Below are 21033 nucleotides of genomic sequence, written 5' to 3' on the forward strand. Positions count from 1 at the left end.
TGCTGGGATCCTATGACCCCAGCTGACTTCCTGCCCTTTGGGCAGGGGGCTGGACTCGATGATCTCCCGATGTCCCTTCCAGCCCTGATGTCTATGAAATCTATGAAATATGCAGTAGCTGGTATGGCCTGTAGCTAATTAAGTAAGCTGAGCTTAATGAAATGCAGAACACTACCACCCTGCCCCCTGCTTTCACAAGTAAAGGGTGCTGCTGCAAGCAGGGGAAGGGGCAGGGTGGCATGGTGCACTGGGCAGGCAGGCATGTAGTGGTGCCTGCCTGCCCACCTGCCAGGCACATGGTGCTGCTCCACCTCTGCCAGACTGAGCCCTACACCACTGCATTTGCCAGACACTCATTTTAATTCTCACCAGCCTGCTGGGACCAGCCTCCAAAATGCAGTACTGTCCTGGCTAAACCAGGACTTATGGTCACCCTATAATTAAAGTCCTTGTGGAGCTAAGTGGAGATTGTCTCTGAGTCAAAGTTTTCTTCACTTTCTGAGACAATAAAACTACATATAGCCCATTTTTATAAGAGAGTGTTTAAGCGGCATAGCCTACCCTTGCAGATGCTATTAAAACTAAAATTGGGCAGAAAGTTTTACAATATCCATTTTTAGGAAAAAAGCCTATTTAGGTAACACCTGGAATTTCAGTTTCACTGAATTTGTTTCTTTGTAAAAGATTAAAAAGCTGAAAAAATTGAAATGGTCAGTTCCTACACTTTCAAAATTAAATGCTCTGCTCTTTCAGTTTACAATGATTTTTCATTTCAAATTTTCCTTCCAAGTTTATTTAAATAAAAGAAAATTTTGGCAAGCTCAATATTAAAATATTTTGAGACAAAAATATTTCCCCACATTTTTCATTCATCAGAAGTTGTTTTCATTCACAATCAGAAAAAAAAAATTGTCAGACTATCCATTTTTGCCAGGGTCTAATTAAGAACTGGATTATTGGGTGTTCTCATCTAGTGGAAAAGAAAGACAGGTAGGATAAAGACACAACCTGATGATGTGCAACATGCCTTTAAGACAGGCAGGCTGCTTTGTTCCTTAGGTCCATCTGAGTCAAGCTGTATTCATAAACTGGATTCTCTTCTTAAAACTGTAGTTTTTCAGTTAATGAACCACTGGTATAAGCACTTCAGAGATGCACAAAATTAAAAGGCTGAAAGGAGATTGCTGACTTAAGAGTTACCATTAGCAGTTTTCCCTGTATCATTCTTGCATAAATCAGGATAAAACTAAGAATGGGAAGTCCTATTGATTTCAGATTACATTCCCATCCTACAGTGATACCTTGAATTCAAAGGACCTACTTGTATGTTTAAAGTAAAGGAGTTGCTTAAGTGCCCTGCTTGATGGGGGCCAAAGTGAGCACAGAGCTACCCTTTTGTCTTTGTGAAGTGAGGGTTAAAGCATGCAAGTTGTAAATTAAGGAGAAACGAGTACTGAAGCCTATATATGCCTAAACTGCTCATAAATAGTGAACTTGAATTGTTAGAGGTCACCAAAGATGTCAATGGTGCTTATACAAAACAGCATAAAGTCTATATGAAAAAAAAAATGTAATGATTAACCCAAAGTTAAACTCCTCCTCATTGACTGAGGTGATAATAGAACTCAAATATCTTGTCCCCAAGACCCGACTTCATCCAAAATGTGATTTGTCTAATTAATTATTAAATCTAATCTGGAGTTTGCAAATGACTTTATCACTAGGTATATGAATGGAGCTAAGAAAGAGTTGATTTATTCTCATATGAAATCCATTAGGCAATTGATTTTTGCTGGTTCCTTGGGTTTTAAAACACACATTACACACTGTTTTCTCTGAGAATTACTCGACAGCCTTGATTTATTACTTATCAATTCTGGTAATCTTAAATTCATATTTAAAAACTACTATGCTTATTTTAGCTATCCAAAGTCAGTGCATAGGACCTACAACCATTATGCGTTTATTTTCTTCTCACTTTTCTGGGAGGAAAAAAAAAAAAGTGTGCGTACCAAGTAGTATAGATGCCTGTATCAAGTGTATATATTATGGTTCAGTGTGTAAGAGAGCTCTCTGAAGAGGACAAACTAGAATTCAGAATTGGTTCTGAGAGCCTGCATGATACAGCTAACTCTTTTCCTTTCATGTCTTTTATATATGTACTAGCTCAGTTTACACTGAACAGTTTAATAATCTTAACAGTTAAGGCTTAATAATTAAAGATAGGATGTGGAGTTAAGAATGAACTTATTAAAAGTAAAAGCCACACTCAGATTTAACCATGTTAAAAAATAGAAAAATTGTAATGAGGCCTATGCTTAGAAGAGAGTATTGGGCAAGTTAATGTAAGTAATGAACCTTTCATGTGAAATGATGTAGTGTCACAACTCATTTGCATCCCACTTAAAGTGTAATTAAGTTTCCCTGACAGCATGGCTTATGGCTGAAAGAACAGACCTGGCTGCTAAATTAATCCAGAATCCCTCTAGTTAATAACACTCAGCAAAGAAAACTTTATACTTTCATTTAAAGTTCTTAAACTTGCATTTAAAGTGACATTATTAGGAATGTTAAAGGCGGCCAAAGGCCAAATTAAACGCCAAAGCGAACTTGAATTGCAGTTGGGTCTACTAAATCCAGGGCTGAATTTGACCAGATTCAAAGAACTGAACATAATTGGGTAACATGCTGTGTTCGTGTTTTCTTCTTAATGTTGGATTACTGGTATATGAATTCCAATATCTTTGTCATTAAGGCTTGAAGGGTTCTAAACTGTGAGAAATTCTAAGATCAACAAATGATTTGGAAGACTTGTTTCCAGAAAATGTGCTGACAACTACCTATTTCATTAACCATAAGATATCAATGCCTGACAACTTGATATGGCAACAGGAAAACATAACGTGTCCAATAGTAGTAACCCATTGTCCATCTCCCTGAAAGACAGCACTTTAAATAAGAAAACTTCTTTTTCCAACTCCAGTGTTAGCAAGAGTTCTAAATTCAAAACAGAATATTGAAATAGACCACACAAGGTTTTTTGGTTGTGTTTTAAGTAATAGTGATTGACTTAGATGTTGCTAGAGCTAACAGCTTACTACTCTGCCTACCACTTAGAAGAATTTCCTTTAGTGAGTTTCTGTGATTCTTCCACTTGAATCTGAGGCAAAATGTTTCAGCTTGCAGAACCTACAAATCTTTTGAGACCCATGTAAAATCAGAGGGAGAATTGACTTGCCACAAAAGTTTCCTACTACTACCACCATTAAAAGTGCCATGGAGGCAAATTATGGAGCTGTACAGGAAAAAGAGTTCACTACTTCTTAATTATGGTGGGCTTGTTTTATGTATTATATTAATGCTCAGAAGTCCCTACTGTGCCAAAAATGTTTCATTATGCTCTTTTTCATAAAAATGATTAAAAATAGAGTAACACTCCTATTTATCTCTCCTATGTAGAAGTAGAGTAACTCTCCTTTATTTGGGAGTGCAAATCTATTAATAATAAAACTGGAGTAAAATGAGAATCAAGAGAGAATCATTTTTGTGGAGGTCACTATAAATACTGTACATTCTAGAATTTTAATTGTCATTCTTAGTTTGAACCCCCCACCTTTATCTACTGCCAAAACAGTGATTTTTCTCCCCTGACACTTTAAAAATTCTTCCTAGAAAATTGGAAAAAGAATCTGGTTTCAGCAACTCCCTTGACATTGTTCCCTAAAGTGTAATACATGGTGATCTGCCAAGTCAGACTCCAGTCTGGGAAAGAAACACTTACCAGAGGGCTATAATTAGACTGCAGCAATTACCTGTCCTGAATACATACTGGGCTGGGCAGCAACACCCTGTAGTATACCAGGTTGCTCTGTATGGGCTGTCTCCAAAACCAAAAACAGCATTCTTGCATTTGCACAGCAGTTTGGATGAGCTGACAAGCACTGCTGAGGGAGAGTGCTTATTAGCCCACTCACAAAAGGTGGAGTCTGGGCAACGATAATGGTGCTCTCCAAAAAATTTCAAGTTTTTACAAATTACTTTTAACCCCACTATGGAATGAAAGCAACTTCACCCTTTCAAACTTTTTGATAGGGAGGGTGGAGCAGGCAAGAAACCATGAGAGACAGAGAGAGGCTAAGACTCCAGCCCAGAATAGCCAACAGTCTCAAAGCCCACATTCTGGCTGCGCTAATAGAGTAGGTTCAAATCTCTTCTATTGGAGCTATTATTTGTATATTTATTGAATGAGAAAAACTGATACTATAACCTGGGGCACAGACAGACAGACATTCAGGCCTGTGCTCTAACTCACAGCACTTTACATAAAGCACCATGAGTTAAAGCACCGCACCAACCCAACATTCGCCTGTTGAATCAGGGGGGATTGAGCTTGCCTGCACGAAATCCCACTTGAACTGCTCTTCTCCCCAGCACTGCCCCCCACCCCACCTCTCAGCTCTGGGGCTGTCAGCAGGAAGGAACTGGAGAGGAGGGACAGGGAAGCAGCAGCAGCCTGCTACTGGCTCAGCTTTGCCTGGTCTGAGCTGGAGGGGGCAGGGAAATCAGAGCTTTTCCACCTCACAGGTCCTGCCCAACTCCCCCCCAGTACCACAGCTGAGGGGCTTGTGGGGAGGCAGAAGGCAGGGGAGGGGGGCTCTGATCCACTCACCTCCCTCCAGCTCAGGCCAGGCAAAGCTGAGCCAGCAGTGCACTACTGCTGCTTCCTCCTCCCTTCCTGCTAACAGCCCAAGAGGTGGGGCTGGCCCCAAATGCACAAAACATTAACCCTAGGAAACACAAGTTTTCTAAGGCACTCTAAAACAGAGTGCAGTCATCTGATACCTCATTTGAGGAGGGTTAATTTTTCGTGCGATAGGCCACTTTAAAAGCATTCTGCAATTAAGCACGTGTGTCATGGTGCAGCTATAAAGCACTTTTAGGGGCCTTATTGCATGAAAAATTTAACTTCCGTCTGCATCCCAGGTGATCAGGTATTTGCCCGAGATGCAGGAGAATCAAGTTCAGATCCATGCCCTGAATTAGCAGATTGCATAGAACTGTCACATCTCAGGGGTCAGTGATCTGACTGTCAGGATATTGGCTGTGCTGTAATGAGACCACTCTCTGGTTTTATGAGAAACTGGTTTTTATAAGCTGAACTGGTAGAATTTTTAGTGGAACCAATACCTTCCCACAAACATTTCAGTTCTGAGAATTCAGTATTTTGGAGCAGTGGGGAAGAAGAGAGAACGATTTTGTTGGGAAAATCCTGATCACCTCTTGAGCTTACCTGGGCCAGTTACTAGAGAAGCTCCTTTTTTCTGGATTAAAATACTTTCACTGGTTTCTGCTAACCTTCAGAACAGTTGTGGGGGGGCGGGAACAACAGTAAACAAATGGCCAAAATACCAATTATTCCTCTATTTATCATTTGTTTAAAAGAATCAATATAAACAAAACATTATGAAAAGGAATATCTACTTAAATTATTATTTGAAATTTTATATCACATTAAAGCTGCAACAAAAGATTTGCTTTAAGCACATTGAAAAGATTTCTCAGGTAGCTGCTTTTTGGGTTGGTATTTCTTCTCTGTCACAGGATGTTCCTTGATTGCTGAAACTATTTAAGCTATGGCCACAGGTCTGATGCAGGCTGCTCCCAGTTCTCTCCCATAATCCACTTTAAACTGAACTTTTTGAAGTACTCCAGACGGTGGCTATTGGTGAGAAACAGATAGAGAACTGTAATTTGTAGGTAAAGAACAAGTCTCACAAGAACACAATATTCACTTTAATAACACACTTTTAAATTAACTCTTATTTCAAAAATGGGCTGTGATCAAAATACAATAGCTGGAGCTACAATTCTACATACATAGTCATTTGTGGGTAGAAATACCGTAGGTGCTATTAAAATCTTGATAGTTTACTACAGGGGTTTTTAACCTTTTTTAACAACTGTACCCCTTCTCTCAATGTTCCAGCTCAGGTACCTCTTTACATTTTTTTACTTGTTTTTAAGGCGGTGAGGGGGAGGAAGCCTTCACAGCCAGGGCAGAGAGTGGGACAGAGCCCACACCAGCTCAAATGAGGGGGCATGGGAAGGTGGTGGGAGTTCCTGCTGGTGCATGCACCCCAGGAGGGCATGGGGCAAGGGTGAGCTGGCCCTGCAGTGGGGGAGGGAGTGGGGCTGGGGCAGGCGCTGTCCAGTCGGGGCAGGGCACAGGACTGAGCCACACAGAGGGTGGCTCCCACAGCTATGTGCACCCCTGGGAGGGCACAGGGACATCTGCCCCCTGATCTTGGTAGGGGAGGGAAGGCTGCCGCTGTGGACTGGGGCCAGTGCCAGGCTGTTCCCAGTGGGGGCTGGGCTGCACTGCAGTTGGGGCGGGCAGTGGCAGTGCTGGGAGGGGGCTATGGGAGGGCTGCAGCAAATTCTGGAGTGGCTACAGCCCCCCCGTAGACCCTTCCCAGCACTGCTGCTGCTGCCCACCCTGAATGCATCCCAGCCCAGCCCCCCGCCAGGAAGAGCCCAGTGCATCCCAGCCCACACTCTCCCCTACCGCTAGGACCTGAATCTGCCCCTTCCCCTGGCCTCTTCCCTCACAACATACTTACCAGCCAGACCTGGATGCTTTCCTGGCTGCTTGTGTGCTGTGCTGCAGCTGTGCGCAAGCACACAGCATTTAAAAATCAGCCACATTAGGTGCGAGTACCCCCTAGGACCTTTTTACATACCCCTAGGGATACACATACCCCCAATTGACAACCAATGGTTTACTGCATTCCAGGATTTACTTTTACAGCTGCATTTGCCTAGTTCTCTGTTATGAATGGGAACCAAGATAAATACTTTAGGTATTGTAACTGTGAAAGCAGTTTGGCAGTATTTAACGGTGCCAACTGAACTTGCATTTCAAGGTGTAACTACTGAGGATTCAAATGCTGCAACTGCCTTTGCTAATCAAATCATTAGCTATTGAAATGTTACCATTTATGTGAATAAATAGCTGTATACACAAAACCATGGGCAAAAACCTAAAAGCTGTTAACATTTGGCTGATAAAGCCATTTAGAATTAACTCATTCAAACAGTGAACAGCATAGGCTACTGCAACTCATAATCCACTACCGACAGCCCTCGGGGACTTTGAGCTAAGGGACACAACATGGCACACCCAGCACTAATGATTAAGAGAGAAGGTGGAGCTACTATCATAGGGCACTTACAGAAATTCCATTTTTTGCATGATGAGGCCCCTGAGCACTATACAGTCATAATATAACACATGGTCATGACTGCAGAGCACTTTTAAAATAGCCAATTGCGTGAAAATTTAACCCTCGTTTGATACGTTATCAGATAGGGCACTCTAAGGCAGAGTGCCTTAGGGAACCTGTATACAGGTTCTCTGTACAGGTTAATTTTGAGCGATTCCACCCACATCCCATGCCACATCCCAGACGGTCTTCTCCCTGTGCAGTGGGAGAAAGAGAGGCAGGAGAAGGGAGCCCCCCCCCCCATATACGCCCCCTACAGCTTGGGGAGGAGCTGAGCTGAGCCTGCAAGGAATAGGGTTTCCTCCCCCCACACCCACCCACCTGACTTGCAAATATCCTGACAGTGGCAGGGGTTGCCACACTGGAGATGGGGCAGGGGAGGTAGAAATGGAGGCTCCCCACCTCACAGGCCCATCCTGGCTCTACCCAAAACCCCAGCAGGAGTAGTGGCGTTGGGCCTGTGTGGCAGGGCAGGGCAGGGCTCCATTTCCCACCAGCAGCTCCAGACATGACACCCCCTGCTGCTGTCAAGATGCTCCCGTGGAGAGTAGGGCAGGGGGGAAAAAAAAAAAAGGCCTTTGCCTCATGGGCCCAGTCCAGATCCCCCAAAACCCCATAAGTAGCAGCTGGGTGGGCACCCATGGCAGGTGGGTCTCTCTTCCCCCCACCCCCACCCCTAGCGCAAGCATCTTGACAGTGGCAGAGGCTGCTGAGGGCAGTTGCCAGCTGGTGGAGAGGGCAGGACTGGAAAGAGGGTTAGTCAGCAGCCTCCTGGGAGATTGGCAGGACTGCCCCTGCCTGCTGGCCAGCGTCCGGACAGGTTCACCCCTGCCCTAACAGGCAAATGCCTGTTGGATTCAACGGCACTAGCTCATGGTACTTTGTGTAAAGCACCATGAGTACAAAGCATCTCGAGTAACAGCACCTCCCTGACAGGCTGCCTGCACTTGTGTAAGCACCCATAGTTTTGTTCTACCTGAGGATGCCCTAAATAGCAAGAATTTTTAGAGGCTGAAATCATTGTTTCCACGTCTGCTTTGCATGCAGAGCAGTACAGCCAAGCCAGAATAGGGCTGACATTCTGACCTAAACAGAACAACAAAAAATTATGACCCATCTGGCTGGAAACTTCATTGGAGACTTCAAAAGGGCTTACATATGGGCTTAAAGTTAAATGCCTGAGCAAGTACTTTGCTGAACTTTGCTACTAAGTTATGCAAATCAGTATGGGAAGTGCATCCATTACCGAATAGGAAAACTAGTGGAATATGCTCTCTGCTGCTTCTCTTCATATCACTGTATTACATTTCATCTAAGACAATTTGCATAACAACATAAAAATACTCTTAAATAGGAATCTCTATATTATTATTAGCTGAATTTAGTATATTTTTATTAACAGTCTGCCTCTCTTCTCTGGGTCACATCTAAACAGCATCCAAGTCAGCAGAAAGACTTCCCAGATTTCATGATGCTATTTATGTGCATCATACTGAAAACATTTCAGCATATCACACTCCAGCAGGAAGGATTCCCCAGCCTTGCTATTGTAGTAATCACTGAGAGAAAAAAAAAAGAAAACAAACACCACACTGGTTTTGTACTCACAAATTTGGCCCCTGATCTTCTGCTATCTCTTCTCTAGGTATCGGATAAAGTGCCTCATAAGTTCTTCCAATTCCAGACCCATGGATGGCATATGCATTCATCTTGTCTACACCAGGTGGAAAATACCTCCAAGGTATAAGGGCTGTGCCATTCCATTTGTTCCAGTGTATGTCTGCTTTAAAATCCAAGTCAAGGCCTTTCTTTAATTAATATTAAAAAGAAAAAGGTTAAAATGCCACCTTATCATTTAAACAGCAAATTACTATCACCACAGCACAATAAATGAAGGTATTTTCAAACAAGCAAGAGTATTTTAATTATCTGAATGATATGGCATGTTTAAACATGATATTGGGGTAAAGGTCTATAAGTGTTTCCAATAAAATATTACCTTTAACATATGGATTATAGCAAACTATAAGTTTTGTTATACAGGAAGCCTGCAAGACTCATCCACCAAATGGAATCCGAGTGAGCCTGGAAAAGCACTGAAGGACATTCAACCCTTCCTAGCTATATGACAACCATTCAGAAGGTAACTACAGGACTGGATCTGGAAGCACAAGTCAGGGGGAATGGACAAGGTGGACTGTGGAATATGCAGTTCAGATGTGCTCTAAACTGTATATTCTGTTTAAAGAAAGAACTTAAAGCATACAAACATGTTATAAGGAAAAATATTACTCTGAATTATGTGCATGTAACCAAACTTAAAATAAGTTTATTTAGGTTTTTATTTTACGCTAAAACACTGAGCTCCATGTGCATTTTTTTCTCACTTCTGTGCAAATATTACCAGTTAGGTGTTAGTCACTGGCAGCTAAAAAACCTGTTGCTGGGTCTGATATTCTGGAGCTGGTTGTGTTCATCCTTATAGTCACTGACTTAGTTGCAGGAAGAATTAATACTTCCATTGATTCTTTTAAAGAACCCAGTAGCAAAAGGTCATATAATCTTGAGGCTCTGTCGTAATTCTGTTGCTAAAGCAGGTTTTTCAGAATATAGTCTCCTCTATTACAACTGGCTGAGCCAAGTCAGTGAAAGGAAATATTATTAATATTACTGAAAAATAATCCTAACTTTTCAAACTTCCATTGTATTATTTCCTTATATGCCTGCACTGCAAATTATCATAACTATCATGGATTTCAAACCAGTCCAATAATCGCTATTATATACTACATTACAGTAAAATAAAGGAATGTATATACCTCTTACTAGACCCAACATTCCAGATGTAGGCAAATTATGTTTTAGTATCTGGCAGGTCCATGTTGAGGAAAGAAGGAGCAGAGTAAACAGTAGGCCATAATTAGATCTCTCTTGCATTGGTGTAACTAATGACTTCACTGAAGTTACTCCTGGTTTATGTACAATATAGCAATTGCAAGCCCACAGCCCCTTTCCCTTTCAGAAGCATGTATCTCTATATGGAGCAACACTATTAGAAAAAGTGCAATAGTGGAAAAAGATTCCAAGTGTAGCAACAGCCACTCGATTCATTTTTTCAAAATATGAGGTAATCATCATTTTTGGGATTTTCCCCTCACATCTTCATACAGTTACAATCAAGAGGACACCATCACTTTAAAAATAATTTACATACAGCTTCACTTACAACTCTTGCCTTACAGCTTGTGGTTTTGCATTGTTTTCTTTTTCTACATTGCTTTGTTATTTCTGTGGGTGTTTCACTGGATGATTTGTTGGGTTGTTTGACTATACATGTGGTGCTGTCTAATGTACAAAACAAACAAGTGGACAATGTAGAAAAAACAGTACAGGTTACCCTTGCTTTATGTGGGTACTGTATGGGCAAGTTTGCTCTTATGTGATGACTTTTTTTATACCAAAAATGCATTATACACGAGGTAAATTCACTCTTATGAGATCAGTGTGGTGGAAGCCTACAGTCAGCTGCTTTATGCAGTGCATTGTGGGAGTGACACGCACCAAAATACAGTCTTCTGTATGGATTTGTGCTTTTTGCTCATTGTCTACAACACCCATTTCTGTAGTTGCCATCTACATTATGATAGTGCCTTGTGCTTGGGTGTAGTGTCTGCTGTTGGTAAGTACCAAAATTGTCTTGTAAAAGTGGTAGAAATGGTTCTGGGGGTCAATACAGTTGAAGACCTGGAACATTTCCCTATTTGTTACACTGTAAAGTGGGTTCCCTTTATGTGAATTCAAGTTATGCACCGTTTTCCAGAAACACATGTACAGCATAAAGCAAGAGAAACCTGTACTCTTTAACCTCGGTTATACTAACGTAGCTGTTACAATACCTACGATGGGTCTGTAACAATGTGTGGGCAATTTCTTTTTTTTTTGGTTAATAGTGTGGCTTTTCAGAATAGTAACTTCTGGGTTTGGTATTTTCTGGTGGTTAGTGGACAGCTGAAGGACATACACAGCTTGCTGCATCAAAGCCAAAGGCCCTTTACTCAGCTGATTGTTAACACAGTTATCACTGCTTAAATGTGAGCAATATTTCATCAAAAAAGTCCAAATCTTAGGAATTTTGCTTAGGAAAATTGCAAAAAGAAGGACTGGAGCCTAGCAAGTATAAGAAAATTTATTAAAATTGCATTTCACTCTCCTTAAGATACAAACAACACTATCTGGTGAATTCTCACATAGGCACAGATTTCACTACTAAGTCAAACTTTCTTACTACAGTGTATGGACCACATAAAATCCATCTGTCAAAGACTGCATGCAAGACAGAAGTGTCAACTGCAATGTTCAAGTGAAAGCCATTTGTAAAAGTATATCTGGAGTCTGTACAAGGGTTTCATGTCATCCTAGACTGTCAAAATAGTTAGGTTTCCTTGAAAATAAAGAAAAGGTCAAATTTAACCTAAATTAGTTACTATTACAGTGTGATCAAAACTTGGATAAAAGAATATGTCTTTCAATAGGTGAGGCTTTGATTAATTTGATAAATCCTCATCCCTGGAGCCAAGTTACGAGTGATTTGCAGGCAAGCTGGCTTTGCTCAAATAAACTATACTATTACTATGATTTATATTACAGACAGTAAAACAAATGTTGAAGTGAAATTTACAATCCTTAATACCCAGGAAAAAAAGACAGGAAAAACAGGAAAGTAAAGAGAGCAGTGACTGGCAATTTGCAAAACTGTCAGTAAAGGAAAGTGTGGAAAACCATTACTTTTAAGATAACAGAAATTGATTTTATCATGATTGTTCTCTATTTTTTAAAAAAAGGCATTTTAAAAAACAAATGACACGCATTTAATCTTGAAGCTGTTGCACCTTAAACAGAGATCTACTATTCAGTGACATAGTTGATACTGTGAACAAGAAGTATAAAACGAGCAGCATTTTACATATTTCAAAGCCTGATTTCAGAACCAAAGTTATTTAATTTTCATTATAAAGTGACTCTTACAGTAGGAAAACATTTTATAACATTTTTAAATTGTTTGAATGTTAAAGAAGGCACCTTACTTTTACTAATTTGATTTATTTTTCATCTCAGAATGCTCATCTCTCACAAAGTAGTAAAATCAGATTAAAATATAATAATGAGGGAGCTGTTGTACCTTCTCTGCAATAGGCACTTTCGAATTTTAGGAAGATGTAGGACTTCTTTGTAGTGTTCCATTCTGAAAATAACCCACCCACAAAAACCAGTCTGAGAGATCGGTTTTCAAAAGTGCTCAGCTTCCACATAAGCACCTAAATTAAGGTAGTCAAATTTGCTTTAAAGATAACTTGTAATAGATACATTTAAGTTTAGAGCTTTTTCACCTTCTTCATGATAGACAAAGAAAATCTGAAATGGTACAGAGTGGCACTCTCTTCAGAATGGGAAGTGGGAAGGGAGAGGAGAGAGATCCGTCTGGGGGGTTGCCCAGCCAGTGGTGGAGAATGGGTGGGTGGATTGGGGCCCCCCACCTGAGGGGGGGTCCAAACTACCTGTCCCACCCTCTAGCACTAGCTGGGCAATCCCCAAACCAAACTCCCTCCACTCCCTTGCCTTCCTCCCATTCTGAAGACAGTGCCAGGAGCAGGACTGGGCTGCATCAGCGCAATGCTGCTCCCAGCACATGCTGATACAAGATAACAAAGGCGTTCCACTTTGAAGCGCCTTCATGTCATGAGGGTTAAGACTGTTGTGGGACTGGGGCCTTTTAAAGCACTCTGCAGCCACGCACTTCTATAAGGGCACAGCTGTAAAGTGCTTTCAGTGGGCCATCACACAACAATGTCACTTGTGTCAGCGCTCTAACTTCTTTGTACGAGCTCACAGCAAGTGTCAGAGTCTGAGTCTTACTTCTGTGGAAGGCTGACATGTATTTTAAAAATTAGATATCTTGTTCTCCCTGCAAAATATGTGGGAGAAATCATGGGTGCCTATTTCTGCAAGTTCAACCTAAATCCCCATCTCTCACTATTTTGGCCACATGGTATTAAATCTCCTACTTCTTTCTGAATGCATTAAATATTTCAGTACATCTGAAAACTACAGCAATTGCCCATATTTTCATCATATGTGTAATTGATGTAGTTTCCAGATCCTAATGGGAAAGAGAGAAGCGAGAACAGTTGATAAACATAGTCTAAAACAGTAGTGCTATGGCTATGGCCTGTAAGCAAGTTCCAACCCACAAAGCCACATCATTTGGCCTGTGCGTCTCTCCCCAGGTCTAGAAATTTGATGGTGAGGGAGTGGGGCCAATGGTAATTGCTGCTGCCTTACTGCCAAATTTCTGAACACATGAGGAACCCCACAGGCCAGATGACATGATCCTGAATGCTAGATTGCACTGGTATGCAGTGGGGCCAGTCCACTGTGGTACATGGGCTTACTCTGTGGCTGGATCTGGAGCCAGATTGCACCTGTAGTCTGATCCCATACTGGATCATGCCTACAGGCTGGCTCCATGCTTCTCATCCATTCCCCAGGGCTGAAGGATTGAGGACCTCTGGTCTAAAAAGATGAATTTCATCTGCTGAAAAAAAAAAAAGCTTGAGAAGCTTCATTCTACACTATTAAAAAAAATCAGCCTCTAGAGGAAACAAGACCAATGAAATATTCAACAAATCCTGTGTGGCATAGCACTGAGAGATGCAGAGGCAAGCTTGCAAAGTCAGACCTTTCTAAAACACTATCCCTGAAAATTTTCCAAAAATCACCAAGTTCAGAGTACAAATAAAGCAGTAAACAAGAGAGACATGTTTTCTTGTCCTCTTCAAGGACACAAAAGTAAGAATAGCAATGCCATATAGAAAAAGAGCAGTCAGTGGTGAAAAATCTTCCTTTGTACGAAACCTTTTACAAGCAACCAAGCAGGAGGGACTATAAACAAATACTGAAAAATATTAAAGTTGTTTAGCTGATATTCCATTGTAAAATGTTTGAGGAATATTACTTACTGCAAAACAATCTCCTCCAGAAAGCAATAGTACAAGATGTTGTCCATGCCTAGCCAAAAAGAAACATAAGAAAGACAGAATTTGAACTATAATGGCAGAACTGACTCCATATCTAACTCAGAGTCTTCCCTTTTAAAATCTTGAATTAAATTTCATATCTAATCTCTCCTCTAACCAGACAGAAATTTGATCCCTAAAGACTTCAAGTATCTTGACTGATCTATCCTAATCCCCACTGATAATGGAAATGACAACCATATGCATTCACACAGTTTAAAGGTAGTGGTCTATTTTATCCCCATGCAAATAGATTGCAACAGTTATCAGTTCAAATTAAAATGGCACCCAAATTAAAGTTATACATAGGTACAGAGCATAAATCAAAACTTCATCAGCTAACTTTTTGATGCATCAGAAATTAAACAGGGAAATCAATTTAAAGACCAACTGTTTGGATGTACTGAAATAATGCTCACCATAATGTATATGGGATTCATTACATATTATATAAAACTGCTTTAAAAAAAAGAAATTTCAGCATCCAACCATTCTACAATAAATGGAGTACTGTTCACATAGGGGAAGATGTAACTTTAAGTGTTCATAAAATCATTCAATAAATAATTTCCCATGTACACACACCTCTACATACAAATTCAATAATTGAACTTCCACTTTTCAGTAAACAAGAATATACAATTACCTGATCTTGCTATTGCTATATTTTTAATTAATATGTTCTAATTAATTAAACCCATGATCATAACAGAATATGTTACAATACTCACATAATGCAGACTGACCAAGATAATATTACATTGCTTTTTAAAATGCCAACGTTGCCAGTATTATGGCACATCACTTACAACAACAGATCAGATCCTGTGAGAGGCTGAGTACCTGCAAGTGCTAGAGAACTACATGGAATCTGAGGGTGCCAAGACACTTTCATACACTCAGTAACTCACAATATCAGGTTCAAATTTTTCAGGATTCAGACTGAAGATATTTTTTTTTTTCTTATTTTTTAACACTGTTGAGAAGTAGGATCATAGGAAAGTGTGGCTGGAAGAGACCTCACAAGAGCATCTAGTCCAGCCCCCTTCTCCAAGTAGGATCATCCCTGGCTAAACTTTCCCAGCCAAGTGTCTGTCCAACCTGCTCTTGAAAATTTCCAGGGATGGAGATTCCACAACATCTCTAGATCACCTGTTCTAGTACTTCACCACTCTCATCATCAGAAAGTCCCTCCTAATCTCCAACCTAAATTTTGCCTGCTGCAGCTCAAGGCAGCTGTTTCCAGTCCTGTCTACTCATGCCACAAAGAATAGTCTATCGCCCTTTAGGTATTTCAAGAATGTTATCAAATCCCTTCTGAGTCTTTTATTCTCCAGACTAAATAACTCTAGTTCTTTCAGCCTTTCCTCATACATCACACTCCCCAGGCCTCTATTCACTTTTGTTAGTCTCCACTGAATTCTTTCCAATCTGTGCACACCTTTCTTTAAGAGTGAGGCTCATAACTGGACACAATTCTCCAGGTAAGGTCTCACCAGTACTGAATAGATTGAAAGAATCACTTAGTTTGATTTGCAAGCAACACCCCTGTCAATACAACATGATATACTATTGGCCCTTTTTGCAACAAGAGCACACTGTTGGCTCACATTCAGCTAATGGTTTACTATAACCCCCAAGTCCTTCTCTACAGCACTGCAGCCTAGCCAGGCAGTACCAAGTCTCTACTTGTCCATGCAATTATTCCATCTCAAGTGCAGAACTCTGCATTTGTTCTCGTTGAATTTCATCTAGTTAATTGTGGACTATTTCCCCAGTTTATGCAAGTCATTCTGGATCCTAGCCCTACTCTCTGGAGTGCCTACAAATCCACCCAACTTGGTGTCATCTGCAAATTTGCTAAGTGTACACTAATAAATGAAAATATTGAACAACACTGGACCCAGGAAAGACCCCCTAGGTAACCCTTGTTACTTCCTCAAAATTAGACACTGAGTCATGACTACTCACTGATCACATAAATCCAACCAGTTATGTATCCACCTTACAGTACTTTTATCCAGCCTATTTCCTTAACTTGTTATTGAGAATGCTAAAGTCAAGATATCACATCCACTGGTCCTGGTGCTTTAAAAAAGCCCCTACTCACCAGATGCTGCTGGGTGTGGGAGGCAATCCCCGCTTCCCCTCACTGCCTCATGCTGCATGGGGGGCCCTAAATGAGCCCCCCGACCTCCTTGCTGTCCCAGCACCCCCGCCCTCCATGGTCGCTGCACCTGCCCAAGCTCTGGCCCATTAAGAAAAAAATAAAATAAAAAAAACCTCAACTCACCAGCTCCTGCAGCAGCTTCCGGGCTTCCAGGGCTCATGGAAGAGCCCTACATGTGGCATGGGGCACTGGCCCCCACTAGGCATGAACCGGTGAATTCAGGGGCTTGGGGGGTTATTTTCCCTTAAAGGGCCAGACCTGGGGTGGGCGAGGCAGCCATGGGGAGGGCTGGGGTCGGGGAGGGCTCGTGCAGAGCCCCCCACGCAGCATGGGGCAGTAGGGATTGTCCCCGTCTGGCAGCACCTGGTGAGTCGGGGCTTTTAATTTCAAACTGCCGGGAGCTGGGGAGGACAGGGCAGCCATTGCTGGAGATGGGAGAGTGGGTGGGGGATGGGCCTGCGTGATTCAGAGATTCGGCAGCAGCCGAACCTCCGAATCAGATTCGACTGAATTGATTTGAATCGAATCACTGTCCCCCGAATCAGTCAAATCCAAAACTGAAGCGGATACTACCCACTCCGCACAGGCCTATCAACTATGCATCTCACACTTTGGACTGTAAACTGCATGACTAAATATGATATGTGTATGGGTCTACAGTGAAAAAATGTTCACTTTCAAAATGCCGGGTAACCCGTATGATATTAGTAAAGACATAACTGACAGTACAACCTGGGTGGTGGCAGCACACAATGCAGAGGCAGTTCCCAAAAATACGCAGCTACAAGGAAAGATGTCTTTTTTATCTTGCCACAAACACCTGTTTCAAGCAGCATTTTATACAGTGTACTATTACAATAGCTTTTTGTTACCTAAAGCAAACACAAAAAGAATGCTAATCTTACAGAAAAAGGTCTAGTCCATAGGTACTCAGAAATGCAGAAAAAACACATTTTTTATGTATCTAAATAAAGGACTTGGTCCATCTGTCTGTGCATCTGTCCGTAATACTCTTGGGGGGGGGGGGGGGCTCCAGCCAGTAATGCTCACAGGGCTCCTTGGAGTAAACAGCAGCACAGGATGATGGGGGAGGGGGACAGAGGGGACAGCGCGGATAGACTGGGATTGCAGAGCGCTGCCATAATGGCTAGAAGAGGGGGAACAGAGTTGGGGAGTGAAACCAGCAGCGCTGGTCTTGCCATCTACTCCCCTGGCAGTGCAGTGCTGGCCTCACCTCTACTCTGTCCCCTCCATCATGGTGATGCTCTATCCCCACTATCATTCTTGACGGGCAATTCACCAGTTAAGGTATAAAATTCAAATAATATGATCTGATGGGGTTTTTACATCTGAATATTCTTCCTGCATTTGACAGCAACATTAGCATTCATATATAGAGGCCCCATTTACACACGCAGGTAAAGACTTGATGTGATCTAATGTGTAATTCGCAATCGTGCCTCTTGCCACGCTACATAATCATGCATTAGATCCCATTACGCCTTATTGTCGGTGCAAGGGGAGGCCAATCCTAAATTCCTACTGCTCCAGCAAGAAGCTCCCAAAGCTGGGAGCTCCCCTCAGTTGAGGGGCTCCCAGCCACAGGCGTTCCCCATGCACCCTTGGGACCAGAGGATTACTGCAGGGGTACTCCACACCCCTGGGGCATGGGGAGCACTCCTGCAGTTATCCCCTGGCCCTGGAGTTTTTCTGCACCCCAAAGCACCAGGTATCACACCAGTCATGATCCCCAGGGTTTGGGGGTTTGTGTGAAACACTTGGACCCTTGGGACTGTGGCTTCCATAAACCCTAGGGATTGGGGAGTTTACACTGGGCATGATGTACCCCTGGGGCTGGCAGGCCCATCAGCTGACACTTCTACACATGCAAATTAAAGCTTAATATCAAGCAGCTATAAAGTTAGTATACATTTTTTAGGTTTAACTTGATAGCTGGTTGGAGCTTTTTATTATGTGATAGCTACTTTGCACGTGTAGGGAGTTTCCAGGTAATTAAGCAATCGGCCAGTTAATTACCCAGTACCCGTAATGCTCATATATAGATAGAAACATGTTTCTTTTTGCTGTTCAAGCCTGAAGATCTGGGGCATACCAGCCCATAGATTTCTGAGGGGGTAAAAAAAAGAAAAAAGAAGAGGAGTTAATGTCTTCCCCTCCCCACCCTTACCTCCACAACAGCAAACCTCTGCCCACTGCACCTATACCACACGTTCCCACTTTTGGTCTGCCCTCCCCACTGCCAGGGAAGGTGCTCGGACCTGGGACAGGGGAAAGCAGAATGAGGAATGGAGAGAACGAGGTGCTTCTCACCCTCTGGATCTTAGTTTTCATATCATCACCTGATCCTGCCTTTTCTGGGATTAACCTTATTTTATTCGTTTTCAGAAATGCTTCATGCCTGTGTTAATGTGATCTAAACCTAAACAAAGTCCCAGGCCAGTTTAAAATGAGTTTAATAAGACTTCGTATCAATTTAACCTATAAAAAGTGTAAAAAACTACAAACAAATAGAAATAAATGGTTATGTCACTGAAAGTTAACTGTAGAGCTGTCACCAGTAGAGTGGGTTTTCCTTATTTTCCTTTTTTTTTTTTTTGTGGGTGGGGTCACTAAGAATTTCCATATTTTATTGATAAAGGCAATAAGAATAACTAGATCACTATGATATACAGCATCTTCTGGTCTGGAAACAATTACAAGCTCTCTAACTGTCACTCTTAGAGCTTCTGATGACTTCTGAGCCTTGACTGATTTCTAATGTGTCATTCTCTCAACTCTAAAATTATTCTAATTTGAAAATGTTGTAAAGGATGCCACAACCATGGGAATATTCAGCAGATAACTGACATTTCTCCCAGCAAGAAACAAACAAACACTGCATCATAATCCCTGATTTCTTTTAAAACCACCTCACTTCTATGACCATAATTAGTCAGATTACAGCCGCCAGCAAAGTCAGAGGCAGTGTGATTTCTAATAAACCAGTCAAACTAATGCATATAAATGCCTTATTTCTAGCATAGTATATTTCACAGTTTATAGGAATGATCACATATTTTTAACTAAAAATTAAATTACTATACATTTACTCTTAATCAAAAATAGGTTTTCATACATGGGAAGGAATGTAGGCTATGTTCCATTAAGCTGAAATAGAGTAAACCATTTTTTCCTAATTAATAAGGATAATCTTAAATGAAAACCAAGAAGTATCCAAGTTAACTAATGCTCTGAATCCAAAATTTCTTGGGTGTAGGGATTAGGTGGATAAGGGATCCTCAGATTTTAGGGCCCTGAACAACAAAAAAAACCTCACATGTTTCTACCCATATATATGAATATAAATGTATGAATGATAATGTTTCTACCAAATACAAGCAAAATATTCAGATATAAGAATCCAATCAAATAATTTGATTTGAATTCTAAATCTTAATTTGTTTTTTCTGTATTTCTGAGTACCTATGGACTAGACCTTTTTTCTGTAGGATTAGCATCCTTTCCATGTCTGTTTTAGGTCAATAAAATACTGATCCAAAGTGAAAAATCAGTCCTACTAGATGGCTACATTTTGTGAGCATGCTAGATAGCTAAAGGGTCTTCCACTCTTTATCAGGCACTGGGGAACGTTGGGAGTGTACCTGGGGAAAAAAGGTACCCCCTGTCATCCTAAATCCAACCTAAAATGTTGCAAAGCTCCACAAGTTATGCACAACAAGACTTGCTGTAGCTCTCTTCTTGTGCAAAATTGGGGACAGCAAGGTATTTCCAAGTTCTGGAGAAGAAGGTATAACACTGGAATTAAGTTTTACCTCCTAGGTAGTTATTCTATCCATCCTTCAAATCATGACTGCAGTACAAGACATGACTTGACATCTTAGGCTGCCTACACACATGCTCAGAGGGAAGGGGAGGGCGGGGTTAATTAAGTGCGGTTCCCAGAGAGCTGCTGTAATTAAAACACCTCACTGTCATCTGTATTAAGCCCCACCTGACATTTCAAAATGTCTGTGCAATGCTTTAACTCAAGCTTATTCAACAAGCTTTAGTAAGAGGTGACCCCGTGGCTATTTTGGAATATCAGGGGTCTTAACACACATGACGCTGAGGCAATGCTAGAGCATTTTAATTAGAATGCAGAGCATACTCAGTGAATTGAGCCTGTTTATTCGCATTTTAATTAGAACATGAAAAAGAATGTCTATAGGCAGCCTTAGACTATAAACCAATGTGATCCTTGAAGCAGGATCAACTGATCTGCTTCACTGGGTAACAAGGATGTTGCCTGTTGCCCCACAAGGTTGGGCCTGTGCCACTCTGCCGCTTCAGAGGCCTGATCCCTCAGGACAACTGCAAATAGTGGAACCCCGCCTTCCTCAGTTTACAGACATGTGCCCTGAGTTGGGGTATTTCAACACAATACATGGACACTGAGGATTTCCAGGGTGGGCCTCTGCAGAGGAACCTAGGGCTCCCCATTTATGGA

The 21033-nt window shown here is 41.6% G+C and overlaps 1 protein-coding gene across 1 annotated transcript in view; it reads right to left on the reverse strand.

Annotated features, from left to right (window-relative positions):
• Nucleotides 1–5443: 5443 nt before the first annotated feature.
• The window catches only part of LOC109309541 (UPF0462 protein C4orf33 homolog), a 29212-nt gene continuing 13622 nt past the window's right edge, over nt 5444–21033 (reverse strand). The window contains exons 5-7 of the mRNA XM_019534317.1: nt 14300–14348; nt 8892–9091; nt 5444–5719 (exon numbers count right to left, since the gene is read on the reverse strand). Coding sequence (XP_019389862.1) covers nt 5632–5719; nt 8892–9091; nt 14300–14348 — 337 coding nt within the window. The 3' untranslated portion in view covers nt 5444–5631. The remainder of the gene's footprint in view (nt 5720–8891; nt 9092–14299; nt 14349–21033) is intronic.

The sequence above is a fragment of the Crocodylus porosus genome, unplaced genomic scaffold, assembly GCF_001723895.1.
Source record: "Crocodylus porosus isolate Cpor-Errol unplaced genomic scaffold, CroPor_comp1, whole genome shotgun sequence".
NCBI lineage: Eukaryota > Metazoa > Chordata > Crocodylia > Crocodylidae > Crocodylus > Crocodylus porosus.